The sequence below is a fragment of the Lepidochelys olivacea genome (genome assembly GCF_965140295.1).
Source record: "Lepidochelys olivacea isolate rLepOli2 genome assembly, chromosome: 25".
Classification (NCBI taxonomy): Eukaryota; Metazoa; Chordata; order Testudines; family Cheloniidae; genus Lepidochelys; species Lepidochelys olivacea.
Window position 1 is genome coordinate 11,560,517 of NC_140435.1, and position 19,440 is coordinate 11,579,956.

The following is a 19,440-nucleotide window of genomic DNA, read 5'->3' on the forward strand; positions in this document are numbered from 1 at the left end:
CCCCACTGACCCATTGGCCCTTATTCACTGTCGAGATGTCAACTCCTGCCTCCGATCGGCCCACGCGTTACATCTCCAGACAAGCCCCTTTGTCACTGGGCAGGCGTTCCCCGTAAACATCCACAAAATCCTTTCAGTCCCGCCACCAAACCTTCCTTTGCCCTGAGGCCTGCACGAAACTAGACAGCAGTTCGGCGGCTGGGACATCCGGCCATCTTGCTGACCCGTATCGTATCATTGGTTTCCTCGTTTGCCCATCTGTCTGTCTGTACCTGTTGTCTCTTGTCTTAGACTGGGGCAAGAGCTGTCTTTTTGTTCCACGTTTGTACAGGGCTGAGCGCAGTGGGATAATAAATAATAACTCGCATCATTCCAACGCAATATAGTGAAACACCCTCTTCACCCCCAACCTAAAGCGACAGGCACTGCACAGACAGAACAATACCCCCCGCAACCACCAAGATACACACTGACACTGCCCACACACAGCCACAACGCCAACCCAAGAGACATGCAGTGCACAAACACAACCCCTGCACACTCCACTCCCGTACACACACCGCAGACCACAGGCCAGATAGGTATGTAAGGGCACACACACACACACACAAAAACACCAGGCAGATGCACCACTCCACAGGGACACCTTCGTCTGGGGTCGCATCCTGGCTGAGTGTAACTCCCCAGAGCTGCCCGGCGCGGGGGCCACGTTACAGATGAGGGCCCTGCCAGGGCACGGCCTCGCGTGGGCCATCAGGCGCTCGGTTCTTGCTCCAGGGAGACAGAGGAAAGACGCACAGCGCAGGTAGGCAGAAAGACAGAGGCAGCTGGGGAGGAAGAGGCTCTTGGGCATCCGCTGGGCTGCGGATGGCACCTGGGCCGCGAGATCCTCTCCCCAACAGACAAAAGGCTCCTATGCTGCCCTGGTGCTCTGACTACGAGGAGAAACTGGCGAGGTGTGACAAAGGACAGGCCATGCTCTCCAGCGGTGACCCTTCCGCCACCGGCTTCGCAGCCTCCTGGGGCCCTGAGGGAGAGGTGATCGTGGGCCGTGGCAGTTCGGGTTGCTGCTTCCCCAGGCGATGGGGAAGAAGGACTGGGATGCAGGTGATGGGAGGCTCGAGAGATGAACTGGGTGAGGGAGGGAGAGGGAATGGAAGGGTCTAAGGGTCCCATCAGCACAGCATCCAGGCGGTGAAGCAGGGCATGGGTTTGCCCCGTGGCAAGCAGCTGGGGTGGGGTGATGGAAAAGTGAAATCTATACACCCCCTCCGCCCCTACACCTGCCCCCACTAACCCCCCACTCCCCAGTCCTTCCACGTACACACACGGCCCACCGCATGGAAACATACATCCGTCCCACTGGGTACCCATAAAGACACACACACACCACTCTCTGGGCACAGAGACACTCCCCCCCAACTCCCTACACATGATCCACTCTTTCTATACACACCCCTCCCACTCTCTACACAGAAACACACATGTGTGCCAGTCACATATACCGCCTCCTCTATACACACTACTCTCTGCACCCTCTACAAATACATCACCCTCTCAACACACACACAGGAACACGACCTCAAGTTTTGTACATTCTCAGCTTTCCCCACCGGCCACCTACAGTGCCCATAAAACCCCCATCCCTTGCAATCGTGGCGTGATGTAACGTCGAAGGACCCAAGCCAAAACCCTGCATCCCAACATGCTCGAAGCACAGCCGAGGACCCACACGTTACAAACCCCTCTGGCCCCTAGGAAACACCACCCCTGCCTGAACACCTGCTTCTGACACTGATTGCCCGACCCACTAGAATTGCTCACCGCTTTCACCGCAGCACCCAGTTCCATTGCTCACTCTTATGGCATCATTTAGTAACTAATGCAGCTCAGAAATTAAGAGCTAATGTGGAGGATTAATAAACATACTTATGGAGAGTTAAAAAAAGGAGAAAAAGATACAGGAAGGGATGAAGAGAGAGAGAGAGAGAGAGACACAGCAGGTAAAGAAGCAAGAATGAAGCCCCCGCTTCCCATCACCCTAGCAGGGGCCCATCCCTGGAACTGCCCCTGCCCCAGAGGCTGCGTTGATTACAGGGCAAGCCATGCTGGCTTCCACTCCCCTCTCCCCAGTTCATTCCAGCATTCACTGGCATTCCAGATTAATTGCCAGCTGGTTCTGAGCTGCAGCTTAATGCCCACTGCAGGCGAAACTCATGCTACCCAATTTAGACGGACAAGAGCCATTAGCCTTTATGTGGAGACCTCTGATGGCCTTCCACAGGGAGGGCTTGGGTCATGTGGCCCCTGAACTAAGAATCTGATGGGATGAGCTCCCAACATAGCCCCAGGGGCCTTGAGTTCCTAACGAGCCCAGCCCCAAATCTGTCACCATTGAGTGTCACAACAGAGCACTGTGAAGAATCCGGCCCCACGAAAACGAGGCAGGAAGGGATACAGAGAAGCCAAGCCATGTGTATCGAAGAAGCATCAGCTTGGATTTCCTGAACAAAATCTTTTATTAAACCTAGACGAGATGTCCCGAGGTGGCAAAGATCAAAGCAGCTTCCAAAAGCCGCTGCTCTCTTTTCTCACTTAAGGTGAGTAAATACAGGTGCAGGTTACACTGCTGGTTGCAACATTGTGCCTATCATCTTTTACCTTTTCCAGGGCCTTTTTAGCCAAGGGGAAGACAGCAACGCACACAGGTACTCCACAACTGTGCGTGCTAAAGAGGAAAGGTTAAAAACACAGGGCGTGTTTAGTCTTGAGAACAGAAGACCGAGGAGGGACCTGATAACAGTCTTCAAATACGTTAAGGGCTGTTCTAGAGAGGACAGTGATCAATTGTTCTCCATGTAGGCAGGACAAGAAGCAATGGGCTTAATCTGCAGCAAGGGAGACGTTAGGAAAAACTTTCCAAATCTCAGGGGAGTGAAGCTCTGGACCAGGCTCCCAAGGGAGCTTGTGGAATCCCCGGCACTGGTGGTTTTTAAGAGCAGGTTGGACAAACCCCGTCCATTCTAAGAGTCTATGAATTAACTCTTCCCTTGCTGGTGCAATGGAAAACCTCAAAAGTTCCTGATACATTTGGACGAACGTTGGCCGAGTTTCTCCGCTGGGAATCTCCTGAAGATTCCCCACAGCCCTACCTGGTTTTGTTTATCGAAGGTATGTATCCGGCCCCATTACAGTAGTGTCTGAGCGCCTCGCAATCTTTAATGCTTTTATCCTTACAACACCCCTAGCCCTTTGTTACAGACGGGGAACAGAAGCACAGAGAGGCTAAGTGACTTGCCCAAAGTCACAGGGGAAGTTTGTGACAGAGCAGGGATTTGAAGCTGCGTCTCTAAATCCTCGGCTAGTGTGCCAACCACTGGATCATCCTTCCTGCCTCATACAGTAATCCTGCTGCCTTTCGGATCAGTGGGAGCAAGGAAGCCAGGGAGTGATATTTTCTCATTGTAACCCAAAGCTGCTTTGTGCTTGTTTCTTGTCTGAAATGCAATCAGATCGGGATGTACAGAGTGTTGGAAAATCAATTGAAATACACTGGAGCCTACAACGGACGGCTTAACTCCCCCTCCCCCTGCCTTCATTCCCCTCTGCAAGAGCCGAACCTCCTGGGGGTGAAAGGCTCCCTCCGTGTCCCATCGGAGCCATTCAGCCAACTGGCGGTAGCTCTCTGGAAGCAAGAGCAAATTCACCAGGCAAGTCTGGGGCTGCCCCGAACTCGGGGTACGGGGGAAGCAGAAGGAACTGAACCCAGGGCCCTTGGCTGCTGTCCAGTTGCTGTAATTAACAAGTAAGCGACAATTTAATTGATTAGTCAATTTCATGTAACCAGCGAGCTGAGACTCTGGTTAAATCAAAACGCCTTCTCCCCCCTGTGTCCTAGGCAGAAGAAGCCATCAAGGGTGAAATTGCACAACAGCCCCTGAAATACCATGGTGTGACCACCACCCCCAGCCCTTCCCTGGGGGGAGAAAGAGGATGCAGGAGTGGGGCGGGGAGGAGACGCACCTAGAAAGTTCTTGCAGCTCAAACTGCAACAGGGCATTGGGCAGAGGGATTTTAGGGGTGGACAGATGCCCCCCCCCCGCTCCCCCACCCTGTCTTTGCGGTTCCTCTAACACAGCAGGAGGTATTTGCTAAGACACAGGCTGCCTCCACACCGTGTGCTTCCCGCAGCGAGTCTGCCCGGGCAGGGCCCCTGGGGAATCCAGGGGGGCCCTGCACCCCAACTCCGCAGTCAGACGTGGCTCTCAGCCAGCTGGTAAAACAGAAGGTTTATTGTTCGACAGGAACACAGCGTAGAACAGAACTTGTTAGCACAGAAATCAATGACTTTCAGCCAAGTCCATCTTGGGGAGTCCTGGGCCAGGGCTGAGGTCTGATGACTCCCGTGGGAGGAAAGGAAAATGCTATATTTCAGCCCCTGGGAGTCTCCAGCCAGGAGACCCAAGTGCGTCCCGAGACCTCTGCCATATCCCAGCCCTTGCAACCTCCAGCACCCCAAGAGCTAATTCTGGCACCTTTGGTACTGCCCAGCGCCAGCATCCTTCCTCACGTCGAGATCTGGACGCAGGCCACCATGCACTGCACCCTGTCACCTGTGCACCTCCTCTGCTGTTAACAGCCGCCCTTCCCTTCACTCCCACCTCCCTGTCTTCCCTCCCCCTTCATTGTCTTCCTGACTGTCCAACGCCCTGCCCCGAGCCCTCCTCCCCTGCCATGCGGGGACGTTAAGGATACGGGCGCCCGTGACAGGCAGCGAGAAAGAACCGGCGTAATTAGAAATTAAAGCTGCCTCTTCTCACAAAGGGGTCTCCGATACAGGACTCCGGGCAATCAGCCAACTGAACGCGGAGTCGATATTTCACCCCCCTCGCGAGACAGGCGGGCTTCCCAGATGGGATGTGTGAAGCAAAGCCAGCCCTGGCCACTCACCTCCCGAAAACAGCCTGTCAGCTCCTAACAAGCAGCACGCAGGGCTACCAACCCTTCTGCCCCCAGGCGCTAGGAGTGACCCGAGAGGGGAGGGACAGAAGGGCTGACTATGAATATTACTTAGGAGATCATTGTGATTAATAGAACATTTCGATCCCTTGCCCCCGTCGATTAGTCGGGTATCATTTGGGACAGTCACCGTATGAAATGATATCACAGAGGCACACACAACCATGCTAGCCAGGGCAGGACTGCTGCCTACAGTCTGGCTTATAGGAACTGCCAGACTGGGTCAGCCCCAGAGACCTTCTATTCCTGTATCCTGTGTCCAATATGAGCAGGAGCACCTGTTTCAGGGAAGGTGTGAGAACCCTGTAGCAGGCAGTTATGGGATAATCTAGGGGAAATTCTCCTTCTCCCATTAGTTAGAGGTTGGCATATGTCCTGGAGCAGAAAGGTTTATATCCTTTCAAATACACTTATTTATTCATTTACTCTCATAACTCTGGATGTTCTCATCACCTATATAAATGTTCAGTCCCATGTTGGAATTCTGCTAAGCTCCTGGCTGGAATGGGATCTTGTGGCCATGAGTTCCACAGGCCAACTGTGTGCCGTGTTCAAAAAGACATTTTTGTCGATCACTCTAGGCCCAGCTTTTCCAGTGCTGCTCGTCTGACGTCAGATACTTCAGAGGAGGTTTTCAGAAAGTGCTGAGCATCTGCACTTCTGAAAATCAGGCCCCTTTATGGGCTCTGAAGCTGGGCACCCAAAATCACTAGTCACTTTTGAAAATCTTGAGCACTTCTTTTTACTCTCCTGTGCAATGGGGTTCCCAGCCCTTCCCTTGGGGACATGAGCCTATAGCCTCCTTCAGTTCAGCATCAGGATGTTTTTCGTGTAATACTCACGGGAAGGGAAGGTGGTCCAGTGGTTAGGGCAGCTCTCCGGACTAGGGAGACCTGGGTTCAAGTCCCTGCTCTGCCCCAGACTGTCTCTGTGACCTTGGGCAAGTCACTCATGGTATGTCTACACTGTGGGGTTTTAAATGCCACCCCTGCCCATCCTCCACACTTGAAGCCCTTACAGCTGCATTGATTCAGAGCTGGCATGCTCCTCTGGGAATGGGTATGTTGAACTGTGACCTGTCCCCCCTACTCACCTACCCTGCAGAGTGGAAGTAGCAAAGGCACTGGGGCCTGGCCTCAAGTCAATAGGCTCCCACTGTGCCTCAGTTTCCCTTGTGTAACATGGGGACAACAACACTGCCCTATGTCACACGATGAATACATTATGAGGTGCTCAGATACTAGTCATCCCTAAGCACTCTAGAGCGTCAGATTCACTTCCCCCAGCCATGCTCAGGCTGCTAGGCTTTCGTTTCGGATTGCAGATCCTCTTTAATGTTTTACAAAGGGGGAATTACGAGCTGTCAGATGGAGGGTGACACAGTGCGGTATATTTTTACATACCATTTTGATGTACCCAGGGCTGTAAAAGAAACTGAATTAATTCTCCAAAGCGTCCAGGGTTGACTTTAAACATAAAAACATGTGAACGAATCCCCAGTGGAATTCACAACGCAGCTCCCAGCGCCATAAAAACCATGGTGCTTCATTTGCATGCCAATTATTTCCCCCTTTGTTATCACGACCGCATCTCAAAGTTTAAGTAACAACTTAAAAAGAGATGGCCTGGCACGAGGTCTGACCTGCCTTGTTTTCATCTTCTGTCTCTTTGCAAAGTCTGTGCAATTCAGGATGTGAATTTCTCCCCCGCCACCACCACAAAGACACAGCTTCAGCTGCTCTTTTTTTAAAAAAAATTTCCATTAAAAAAAACTAACTAACTGACAGGTGCCTGGACATCATTACAATTCTGCAATAACAACGCAGAGCCCCTCTGCTCTGTGCAGCCGGACAGTGGTAAACTAGGACTCAGAACACAGATCGTCCAAGCAACGGGATGCAGAGTGCAGCTGTTCTTGAGCTATTCTATACCAACAAACCAGGACGCAGGGCCCAGAATTTAGGAGCAACCCTACCCGAACAAACCAGCAAAGTAGAAGAAGAAACAAACTGAGAATTGGGGAATACAAAGAGATTTCAGACTCATGTTTCCAAGGGGTTATTATTCTGAAGAGGATAAAAAAAGGAGTGAAAACGTGGAGCTTTCTAATAGCGCGAGATGCTCCGATGGCATTTGTAGAAATACAAAAGCTGCCCCAGAAATAACTCCGTGCCAAACCGTTGAGCCCTTGCCAGCTTATGATTGTTTCCACGTGACGCTCAAATAGCCAACATCTGGAGCTGGGAAAATTTCAGCCTTTTCCCACTGCTTCTGGGGGCTATGGAGCCTTTTGTCTCTGGCTCACCAGTTCAAACGCACCTTGGGCATGAATGCCAGTCGCGTCTGGTGGCTGCTTGGAGCGTGTAGCTGTTCTCAGTCTGGTATCTAGCAGGCCCCATCAGCTTTTAACAGAATCACAGGACTGGAAGGGACCTCGAGAAGTCGTCTAGTCCAGTCTCCTGCGCTCATGGCAGGACTAAGTATTATCTAGACCATCCCTGACAGGTGTTTGTCTAACCTGCTCTTAAAAATTCCCAATTACGGAGATTCCACAACCTCCCTAGGCAATTTATTCCAGTGCTTAACCACCCTGACTGTTAGGAAGCTTTTCCTAATGTCCAACCTCAACCTCCCTTGCTGCAATTTAAGCCCATTGCTTCTTGTCCTCTCCTCAGAGGTTAAGAAGAACAATTTTTCTCCCTCCTCCTTGTAACAACCTTTTATGTACTTGAAAACTGTTCTCATGTCCCCTCTCAGTCTTCTCTTCTCCAGACGAAACAAACCCAGTTTTTCAAAGCTTCCCTCACAGCTCATGTTTTCTAGACTTTTCATCATTTTTGTTGCTCTCCTCTGGACTTTCTCCAATTTGTCCACATCTTTCCTGAAATGTAGTGCCCAGAACTGGACACAACACTCCAGCTGAGGCCTAATCAGCACGGAGCAGAGCGGAAGAATTACTTCTCGCGTCCTGCTGACAACACTCCTGCTAATACATCCCAGAATGAGGTTCACTTTTTTTGCAACAGTGTTACACTGTTGACTCATATTTAGCTTGTGGTCCACTATGGTCTCTGTTTCTGTACGGCACCCAGAAGCCTCTGCCATTGAGCGGTTGATGGGGCCTGTTAGCCGGGAGGCCAAGATCCGAATGAGCTGGAGCGGCTGAATTCCCCTCTCGTGCCCGGAACGGGGAGTTTCAGGGTTTAGAACTCAGGACCGCCTGGCGCCCGGCCCTCTGCTCAGATCACTGCCCCACCTGTGATTCTGGCTCTGCCCAGCCCGGGGGGCGTGAGCACAGAGGCTCCCTGATGGGGGATGCTTTGGGAGGCGGGGCAGCACCAGCCGCAAGAACAGAGCAAGTGGGAGCTACGCCCTGCTGAAGAGCCAGGGGCAGGAGCTCGGGGACATTCTCCACAGGGGAAAGCACCTGCCGGTGGGTCAGAGCGAGGTGGAGCAAAGCTGCTGCCTACTTGAAAGCCGATCTGACTCATTAAAGCAGCTATTGAAGCAGCGCTGGTGTCAGATACACGCTCACACACCTACTTGCACACACACTCACACTCAGGCACATTCACTTTTCACATGCATGCACATAAACTCTCACTCACACACATTTGCACCCCCACATTCTCTCACACACTCACCCATGGATACCTGCACTGACATGCGTGTTCATGCACAAGCACTTTCTCGCAGACACACATTTGCACACATGCACACACGGTCACAGACGTGTACACACCCACGCGCACCCACAACTATGCACACGTGCGCACACCTACACGCACCCCCCCACTCTCCCACGCCTACATTCACACGCACAAACTCACACATTCTCATGCACACTCGCACACCCGCTCACAGGTGCGCACAGCATGTGCACTCCTGCTCACATTCGCACATGGACCCCCTCCCCTCACACACATACAGTGTCTCACACACTCCTGCCAAACTGCCCAGCTCCCTTTGAGCAGCCAAAGGGGGCAGGGAGGTCCATGAAAGCTCTGGGTCTGGGCACTAAAGGCTGGCGGCATCTCTTCCCCGTGTCTTTACCAGATTCCTTTCCCTGCATCACCCCTTTGAAATCGGCTTGGCAAACAGGCCGTGCAGTTCATTAGCGGCTGCGGTTCGGGAGGGAGGGAAGCGGATGGATTTCGAAGCACCCGGAGAAGAAAGGAGCTGAGGAGATGAAGGGAGCATTGGCCCCAGGGCCCTGATCCTGTGTTCTCCCTGTGCAGTGGGGGAGGGGGCTTGGATCAGGCACAGCCAGCCCCTCCCCTGGCCGAGCACCTGCACTGGGGAGATGGGGGTCACACACACCCAGGGGTGCATCAGCACCCAGTGAGGGGTCTCGCCGGGGCAAACAGCCTTCTAGGGAACACAACCCCCACCCCAGGCCAACACACACAACGCAACACCCACCCCCTACCCACCTCAGCTCAACATGTTCACCCCACAACACCCAACCCGACTACACACAACCTCCCCACCCCCAGCCCAACATACACACAACTCCCTCTCCACAACCCAATACACACAGCCCCGTAGAGTCCCACCCTGGCCCAATATACACAACCCCTACTCTAGCCCAATATATATTCAACCTTCCCAACCCAATATACACAACCCCCACTCCAGCCCAATATATATTCAACCTTCCCAACCCAATATACACAACCCTCCCACCTGCCATGCAAACACACCCCACTCGATAAACCCAGAAAAACATAACACAACGCCCATGCCTCACACACCACAAACACACTCCGTCCGAAACAACTCAAAACACCCCCACAAGACTTAATGCCTCCCATAACACAACATGCATGCCTTGTTTAGCCTCATGTAACACACACACACACTCAATTCAAATGGACACTCAATTCATGCCTCACATAAACACATCCCACGCAAAACACCCCACACCTTCCACACAGCGCCCGTTGCCCCCTTACATAACACAACCCACTAGCAATGAGTCACTCCTTCTCCAGTTCCCTCTTCCCTCTCACGTCTGATCCACCCCCTTTAGTACCTGACAGGTAGTGCTGTCCTTTACACACACACACACACACCCCCTCTAGTCTGGAATGTGAGCAGGCTGTACTGAGTGTGTGTGTGTGTGTGTGTGTGAGAAATTGACATTGCAATGGAAGGTTCCTGCAATGGAGGGAGGCCCCTGGAGAGGCGTGCATAGAGAGGGGCCAGGTTCCTGTCCAAATCTGCCCTCCCCAGGGGGTACACATATGGATCTCTCTCAGCTGGGGCAACTGCTCTTGGCTCACCACGGCTTGGCGGCTTGGCCGTCCCTGGAGGCCCAGAGCCTGATCTGCCCAGGCAGGGCACTTCTATAGGTGCAGGGGGCAGGATGGCTCTGGGTCACGGTGAGACAGCTTTTTGCCTCTAGGTCACTGGTGCCAGCCCAGCCCCAGGGGAACTCCGCTCCCCTCTGATGGCTGTCGGGTGACCTGTGGAAATGGAACTGAGCAGCTCTCAGGTGCCCCCAGCAGACACGCCACACAAAGCGCCCGGGCAGAGGGATTTCAAGACACCCTGCTGCCAGCTTTCTCCGGGCACGTGAGCAACGCAAGTTGTGTGTGCGAGACGCCCACCCTGCTTAGAGCCTCCTCTCGTCTCCTCCGCCACGGGATCCGGACCGGCACCCCCACGGCATCTCCCCTTGCCCCAGACGAGCCCCTAGCCAAGATCAGGGCCCCACTGCCAGCTGCTGTGCACACACATAGGAGAGAGAAGAGCTCAGAGTCTGAGCAGACAAAGGAAGGATGGCTGGGCCCATGTTACAGATGGGAACTGACGTACAAGGAGGTTAAGTGACTTGCCCAGGGTCACCCAGCAAATGGGTGGCTGAGCTAGGAATCAAACCCAGGTCTCCTTAACCCCAAATCCCTCCTTTCTGCCTAGAGAGGCGCTCGGAGACCGGAGCGGGGGAAGGCGTGACTGTGTGTGCGAGTGCATATGTGTAACTGCACATGCGCGTGTGCGTGTGTGAGAGAGACTGAATGACATGAGGCACAGCCTCACTAGGGACTGGAGTCTTATTGCACAATGACTCCGCCCGCCCCGTGCAGCACAGCGCCCCCTACCTCTGCATTAGGGCCAGCCGACTCACAGGGCAGAGCGCCCCCTACTGAGCCATCCACCCCACCGCCTGCAGCATGGCACCCTCCTTAGCGCTGAGATCAGCACGGATTCCCAGCGGGAGAGGTTTTGCTCAGAGGCCTCCAGACCCAAGGCCAGACGCCATCGCCACCCTGCTTAGCACATGAGATCCAACCAGAAGAGAGGTTTCAGAGCAGCAGCCGTGTTAGTCTGTATTGGCAAAAAGAAAAGGAGGACTACTCCTTTTCTTGTAACCAGAAGACAGCCAGGCTTGGCACGTGTCCCGTTGAGCGAGGCTGGGCAGCGTGGAGCCAGGGAGGGTAAACACGGGGTAGGTGTGTGAATAAACAGAACCAGCGCGGAGCTGGGGGCTTGCAATTGCCAGGCGCCAGGGAACGTAGCCATGAGCATGAAGGGCTGGCGGACAGAGCCGCCTCGGAATAGACACCTTGGCTTGAAAGTCACCCAAGCACCGGTCTCTTTGCTCTCCACCCCCTCCGCTTTTGGAAAGCCCGACAGGAACGCCACACTCGGCTGCCTGCGGAATCAGAGACTGGCAGCTTGGTTAATTTCTAAATCAGAGGGATGGGGGATCTGAGAGGTGGAGGAAGTGGTGGGGGGGGTGTTGCATGTGTGGGACGGTGGGGGTTCTGTTGACAGGGAAATCAGCCTTTAATTAATGAGCTCGTTAGAAGGGTGTGAGATGGCAGACAGATACCTCGCTGCTGTTCAGTGATCTGTCAGGGAGTCCCATCAGCCATGATGCAGCCAGTTCCTCCTCCAGGCTGATTAGATCTGCAGAGTGGAGGAGAAACTCTCTAACTGTCCTCATCAGGGGCAGGAGGAGATGGATGAAAGAGACTTGCCTGGGTCTGCAGCATCGATCCCGCCCAAGCTTAGCTGACCAGCTGCTGAGAACAGGCCATTCGGGGAGCGGCTCTGCCTACACTCAGGGATTCTGATCTCACACTAGTTGAAAACAGGAATAACCTAGAAGTCATTAACTGAGGGCTTGTCTACACAGATCATTATCGTGTGGCAAGGCAGGGTATGAATCTACAGAGCACTAGCTTGCCATGGACCAACGCACCGTGTGGACCCTGCTGCAGTGCACTGAAAGTCCCAGAGTGCACTTTGGTTAATGCTACCCGGCAAGTACTGTGAGTTACTCCGGATTTACACCAGTATAACTGAGATCAGCCAACCCACACGGCCTTGCCGTTTGTCTTTGCGTGTGTGGGCCTGTGATTTGTGGTGCTCGGGGTCATTTACACATACATATGCTCTGTGAGTGTGCAAGGGGGGTGCGTTAGTGCACACTCCGACATTGGGGGGGCACATGTGTGTGTTCTGCGGGTACAGCTTCAAAGCACCATGTGCACACTCAGGGAACGTGGGGGTGTGCTCAATGCACGCTTGTGAGCTCAGTTAGCATGTCTGGCAGGTTTTCGACGCACACTCATCGACTGCGTCAGTTTAATATTCTGTGCACGCTTGTGCATGCTTGTGCACGTGTTTTGTGCACCCACACGTGGGGTGTGCACTCTCTGGGTGGCTATGCTTAGTGGACACCTGGCTGTGTTGCGGGTACTTCCCAGGCAAACTTGTGCATTTGGTGGGCGTCTCGTGTGCGCAGGCATGCAACTGCCATAGATGGTCTGTGTACGGGGGCACTTCATCGACATCTTCCACATACAGAAGTATTTCAGGGGTATCTGGCGGGGGCACTGCATATGCACTCCGGTGTACTTTAGTAAATGTACTCCAGACACGGGTGCGTATTTTGGGAGTGGACGGTGAGTGTATTCCACGTGCACACGCATATTTGGGAGGGCACCGGGAGGTCTGCTCTCCCCGCACACATCCCTTTCTGTGGCTGTCGTGTAAGTCATGTCCCGCTCCATCACCCGGCCAAGTTGATCCCATCCCCAGGGATTTCCATGAGCACCGGAACCCGGTTTGTCAGCACCTCGTCTGTGTAATGACCCAGCAAAGGAGAGGAACAGACAGGGCCGGGTTAGCCCATCATTGAGCCCTGGGCCAACACACACTTTGAGCCCTGGCTTTTTAATACGGAGGGGGAGAGATGGAAGGAAAGAAATCGAAAGAAGGGGAAAAATACCCAGCAGTGACATTCCCTCCCCGACACATCCCAGCAGTAAATTCCCATCCCAAGCAGCAGGCCCTGCTCTGTCGGGGATGGCAAAGCGAGCCTCAGCCGGAGCTGATCTGCCCACGACCCGAGAGAACGGCACTCGCTGGACGAGTGGCCTCGTGAGCCAGGTCGCAAGGCCGCTCAAATCTGGCTCGGCCGCCCCTCCGCCACAATAGGCACAAAACCCCCCTCCCCCCGGGGTGGGCAGGGGCCGAGCAGCCCCCCGTTGGCCCGTCCATTCCCTGCCCTCCCTCCCGTTTTCCCTGGCGTCTCTGACTGCCTGGCGCACGATTTGCAGGGCACCCGCAGGGACCAGGGCAAGAGGGAGCCGCCCCCTCCACCAGTTCAGAGTGGGGCTCAGCAGTCTGGGAAAGACGCCAAACCTTTCGGAGCGGATAGAGATACGGCAACAGCAGGTGAGCTGAGCTTTCTCTCTCTCTCACACACACACACACACACACACACACAGCCTCTCTCTCACACTCAGACTCATTTATAGGCAACGCATTCACACAGACAACCTGGCCGTTCTCAAACCAGTCCCGCATCATCTACATCTTTCCACCCGCACAATCAGTGGTGGTGTTACCTGTCTTACCGTCACACCAAGAGGCCCTGCTCAAACTCGGCCGCTGCACAGACACCCAGCAAGGATCACCAATGAGCGGAAGGAAGCCCCATTGTAGTGGGGAACAGAGGCTAAGTGATGTGACCAAGGTCACCCAGGGAACTGGGAACTGAACCCAGGACTCCTGCCTCCTAGCCCAGGGCCATAACCACAAGGCGACCCTTCGCTGTTAGATGGCCAAGCCCCACCTCTGTGACCATGTCGCTGGCTTGTTACCCCCTGCGGGGTCCCTGTCTGTCCCTCTCTCCTGACTGCTTAGCTGCCGGGTGGCTTCTCTGGCTGCCCCCTGCTCAGCGGGTCCCTCCTGGCTCCCAGACAGACCCTGGGAGTGGCTACGGCTGGGAAAGAATTGGAGCTCCGGGCTGCTCCCCGCAGCTCTGCCATGTCCAAGCTGGAGAGCCACCTGCTCCCCCAGGACCCCAGCCCGGAGACTAGTTCTTTGCCTGGGCCGTTTTTAAACAAAGCCAGTATCAATTTAATTGCAATAATTAAAGGCTCAGTGTCTCCCCCAGGGTGGCCATTCCCGGCCTTTGCCACCTGTGCTGAATTATTGGCCCCTCTCAATGGGCCCCCCAGGAGAAACTGCAGCCGTCTTTTCATTTACCTGCAGCCTTTTACTAGCTGCCTGAGACTCCTCGTTACCCAAACGAGAGCTTCTGCTCGGAATTAGTGCGCACTTAAATCTTCTCGTCTCCCCCACTCCACGCTCCTTCCTTCCCAGCACCACTTCTCCCCCATCCTTCCTTCCGTCTCTGGCCCCATTCTTCAGCTAGTCTTCATTTCCTGTCTGGCTTAAGGCAGCCTGGCAAGGTGCCGGGGGGAGTTTGCACACGGAAAGGGCCGTGCCGCGCGTGTGCAGGAACGTGTGCACCACAGACTCACACCATGCCTGCAAAACACAGGAGTGTGTGTGCAGGCCACACCCACGAAGGGACGCAGAAGGCACCAGCTATGCGGACGCACGGGCACGGGGGGGCACCTCACAGAGCACTGCCCCAAATGCACAAGAGCACAGAGTGCCCGGGTGCACCCAGGATTGGCACGAGCGTGCACGTGCGACACACGGCGCCGGCCAAACGCGGGGGAACGGGATGGGTGACAGGCCAGAAGAGCTCACCAACGTGTACGGAGTGCAGGTCGTGCATTGAACACACCGGCCAAGAGGAGGGCGCACACTTGGTAGCTGGCGCTGAACCAGCTGCCCCCCTTCATCCCGGGAGGCTCCCTGGGGGTACACAGGGTCGGGAGGCACCTCGCTCCCATGAGCCCTTAGCGCGAGGACGTCTTGTTTGTGCCCGCTGTGCCCCCCTGACTCCACCAGCCTCTGGCGACACCCGCACGGCCTCCCAGCCCTGTCTCTCTCTGTCCAGTCGCACCCCAGGCCCCGAGCCCTCCGAGCGTCCCATCCCGCTCCACCAGACGCTCACCGAGCCCTCATACCCACCGCTCCCAAAGGACAGGACACGCCAGCGGACCCGGGATCACCACTCCACTTCACACCCAGCCCGCAGATCTATTTCGAGTGAAAACAAGAGTCCGTTTCTTCTCAACGACCAGAGATTCCAAGGAGGGAAAGTCACAATAGCGGGAACAAATGGTTACATAGAAAACAAAACCACAACAGGCTTCTTAGAGCCTACATTTAACTCACAAGCCCTTCCCCGGTCTCCTACAGGATAGCTCCCCAAGGCCTTCTCCCAGCGTTTTCAGCCGGGATGGCTGAGATCCCCCCAGCATAAGATCAAGCCCCTGGGCAGCCCGTCTTCACAGACGGAAGGATACGGGGCCATCATATGCCCCCTCGATATACCAGATCTCTACCGGAAAACCAGGGATCCCCCTCATCACAGTTTACCTCTTCCTGTTCATTTCCTTCCTTCGTCTCTTCTCTTAAAGAGCTAGGCAACGCTGACTTTGGGAACATAGAAGCCTCCACACTGGCTCAGCCCATGGGTTCAGCATCCCACCTTCAGTACTTTCCCCCACTGATGCTTCCGAGGGAGATAGGCTCTTCCCTCCTCCCCATATAGCCCCCTGGCAATGCTGCGGGAGGGGGAGGGGGGAGACTGGAGAGCAGATTCCTTCCTGACCACTCCCCCACAGCGGCCTGCCTGAGCTCTGAAGCATGCGGTTTGATTCCCCTTCTCATTGCCTTGGCTCACACAGCCACAAAATGTTATTAACAGTCATAAAAATTACCCAGCCAGGTTTTAAAGCCCAACCGCCCGTCACCTCCCTCCTTCCTAATGCAGATTCCAATGGCTGGCCAACCCCCATCCCACCGCCGCCTCCTCCTCTTCCATGTTCAAGCCTGATCTTTATCCACTCACATGCTTCCCACCCTCTTGCACCGCAGCAATCCAGTGACCTTGCAAATAAGCCTTTTGTGTGCGTCTGTGTCGGTAGCTTCCTCCAGTCTGGGTAAATCATGTCCCCCTCCAACAGCCCTGCATGTGCACAATGCTCCATGGGCTCTGCTTAATTAGATCGCTCCTACTCCCGCCGCCGGAGCCGCCAGCCCAGCAAACCCCTGGGATTTTCTCCCAGCCCTTTATTAAACAGGGAACAGCGATGTCGAGGAGATTCATACCAGCCCTAACACGATTTCTTTTGATCCAGTTGTGAAGTCTGTGCAGTTTTATTTTTCCTTCTCTCTTCCAGCAAGCACAACCCCACACCATTGCTTGTCTCCACCAGCAAAATGCTGCAAATCAAAGGGCGACCCCACCATATTCACAGAGCTGCCTGCAGGGGCTAGCCCTAAGGAACAACCCTACCATAACAAATGAACATAAGCCTGTATCATCAATCAGGGTGCAGAGCAAAGCTCTCCTGAGCAACCTTACCTTTAACAGGCCAGCATGGGGTGCCCTGCCCTGCTGAGCAAACCCGTTACAATAACTCAGGTTGCAAGGCAAAGATCTTACCAGTGGCATGGGCAGCTTTACCCTCCCGGGGAATCCTACAATGTCAGACCGGACCAGACCTGGCTGCAAAGGCCTCCATGCAAGCTGCCCAGAACTCAACATACTTAGCTCAGAAGAACCCAGGGCTCAGCTGGGATGGGAACCTGCAACCCACCAGGGAGCACGAGCCCTGCTAATGTGACACCGCCTTAAACTGCCGTCTCATCTAGCGCCCCCTAGCTGTGCTCTGGGGAGGGAACCGTGGGGAGTTCAGCAAGGACATGTGGTCTCACGTCCGTCCCTCGGAGCCACTGCAAATTTCAACCAGAACAACAGCCCAGAGCCTGGCGGGAAGGGCTGTAATGCTGTCTGGGCCTGGAAAAGCCCCCCCCCGGCCCCCCTGGGGGTGTCCTGTGAAGCTCTTGCAATGGCTGGGCTGGGAATACGGGCCCCACTTTAATGCAGGAGAATAGGACGGAGAGGGGTAACGTGAGCCTCGAGCGAGACGTTAATGCCTCGGATTGTCTAGGCAAAGAAAGGAGAGACTGTGAAAAGGGGCCAGAGGGGAGGGGAAAGAAGAAGAGAAAGAGAGAGAGAAAAACAGAGAAGAGCTGAGAAAAAACAGCCTGTGAATGGCCGAACCCATTTGGAGAGGGACCTATTCCCAGCTCGGCTGGGTCCCAAAGGCAACTGTGGAGAGATGGGGAGGGCTCGGGTTTGTTCATGGCAGCTGCGTGTCAGGGATGGCAAGCCAACGCAAGGAGCTCTCCCCGCTCCTCGGGGGTGCGTTCTGCAGGTCGCCCCAAGCGCTAGGGAGGCAGGCAGGGAATGGATGTGCTCCGACCTCCTCTAGCTCCCTCCATCCGAGGATCTCAAAGCACCTGGCAGGCAGCCACTAGTGAAGGGCCTGAATCCCACAAGGATAACGGGAATGAGGGGTGCACAGCACCCCACGGGACTGGCCCGAGAAGTGTCACGATCCCCCACGCAAGGCAGGCAAGTGTCATTAAACCCATCGTGCAGGTAGGTAAACTGAGGCACGGCATGGGGAAATGACTTATCCGAGGTCAGCCAGCGAGTCAGCAACAGAGCAGGAAGCAATGCTCTCGCCACTAGACCACGCTGTCTCTGCAGCCACCACAAGCCTCTCTAGGAAGGAACGACATAGGGCTCTGCCAGGGTTGGTGTTCCCTGGAGGGGCAACGTCTATGGGGGAAAGCCTGCACTGGAAAGAGCACCAGGTGTCAGATACAGACCCACTGACTCCCATGGCGATCCAGTGGGGAGGATCTAGCCTGGAGTCTCAACTCCAGTCACATCACCTGTCCCTCCAGGGCAGGCCTAGCCTCTGCCCATCTAGGTCTTCTACCACACCTTCTACCACTTCTATGAGCGCCCACCTGTGGGTGCAGTGTGAAGACAGTATGTGCTGTAGGGCAGTATGGTCTAGTGGACAGGGCACCAGGTGGAGACCTGGGTTCTCCCCTCAGCTCTGCCACCGACCGGGGGGGGACCTTGGGCAAAAGACTTCCTTGCTGTGTGCCTCAGTTTCCCCCTCCTGCCCTTTGGCTGTTTAGGTAGAGCCAGTGCTGGACCGAGCCAGTGAATTGACACCACAAAAGGAGCCGTTACCAAGGCGATTTGCAAAGCTGGCTAGAAATAATGGAACTTCCCGGGCTAATTCCCTAGGTGGCTTTGAAAATCCGGCTGTGTGTGTTTGTGTGTCTATAGCTCTGTGTGTACATAACTATGTGTCGTGTGTGCGCACGCGTATACAGCGCTGTGTGTGTGTCTTTAGCCGTGTGTGCGCATGGATGTCTCGATAACTGCATGCAAGGCTGTCTATGTCTGTCTGTAGCTTTGTGTGTTTGCAGGTGTGCGTCTCTCTCTAGCTCTGTGTGTGTGTGTGTGTCTCTCTCTCTCTTTCTCAAGCTGTGTGTGTGTGTCTCTCTCTCTGTGCATGTGTGGACAGCAGTGTGCTTGGGGTACTTCTGAGGGAGATGGGCCACATAAGCAGGTGCTCCAGAAACTGGCCCTGTTAAGCCTGATAGCTGCTCCCTTTGGCTCCTGCCATTTTCTGGCTGCTCAGCAAGAGATCTGGGGCGGAGTCGGCCCCCAAAGCTGGGGGTGACGTTGGCGGGGCCGCACCTGGCACCTTTCAGGTGTCTCCGGTCAGGCGCCCAACAACCAAAGCCCCCCAGAGCAGTAGCCATTTGGGTCAAACGTTTCACCCCCCCCCCCCGTAAGATCTCCACCACTGGGGGGACATCGGCACCCACATTTCAGCAGCTCCAATTCCACCCTGCCAAGGTCGCTGTGGCACATACACCAGCGGAGGGGCAATCTCGGGGGGCGGGGGGGCACAGAGACCCCCCTCCCCCATCAGCCCTGCTCAGCACCATGATCTGCCCCCAGCCCTGCAGCTGGGAAGCCAGCTCTGCTGAGGTTAGCTAGGCCAGCACCAAGTATCAATTAGCTGACTCGGTGTTTACCAGTGACACTAATTAACTGCAGGGTGTTTAATGGGGGCTGCTTGGCTCACCCGCTCCTTATTGAGTGCCCAATTGAATTCCGATCGGGAGCCGTGCCTGTTCTCCCGGTTAGCTGGCCAC

The 19,440-nt window shown here is 54.9% G+C and overlaps 1 protein-coding gene across 3 annotated transcripts in view; it reads right to left on the reverse strand.

The window, feature by feature from the left end:
- Window positions 1–19,440, reverse strand: part of SEMA6B (semaphorin 6B) — an 86,649-nt gene that overhangs the window by 36,951 nt on the left and 30,258 nt on the right. Inside the window, exon 1 of one of the 3 annotated variants that reach the window (XM_084614240.1) lies at window positions 15,778–15,873. The exons of the other annotated variants lie outside the window; for them this stretch is intronic. Coding sequence (XP_084470366.1) covers window positions 15,778–15,791 — 14 coding nt within the window. The 5' untranslated portion in view covers window positions 15,792–15,873. Of the gene's footprint in view, window positions 1–15,777; window positions 15,874–19,440 lie in introns of those variants that run through there. 3 annotated transcript variants of the gene reach the window in all.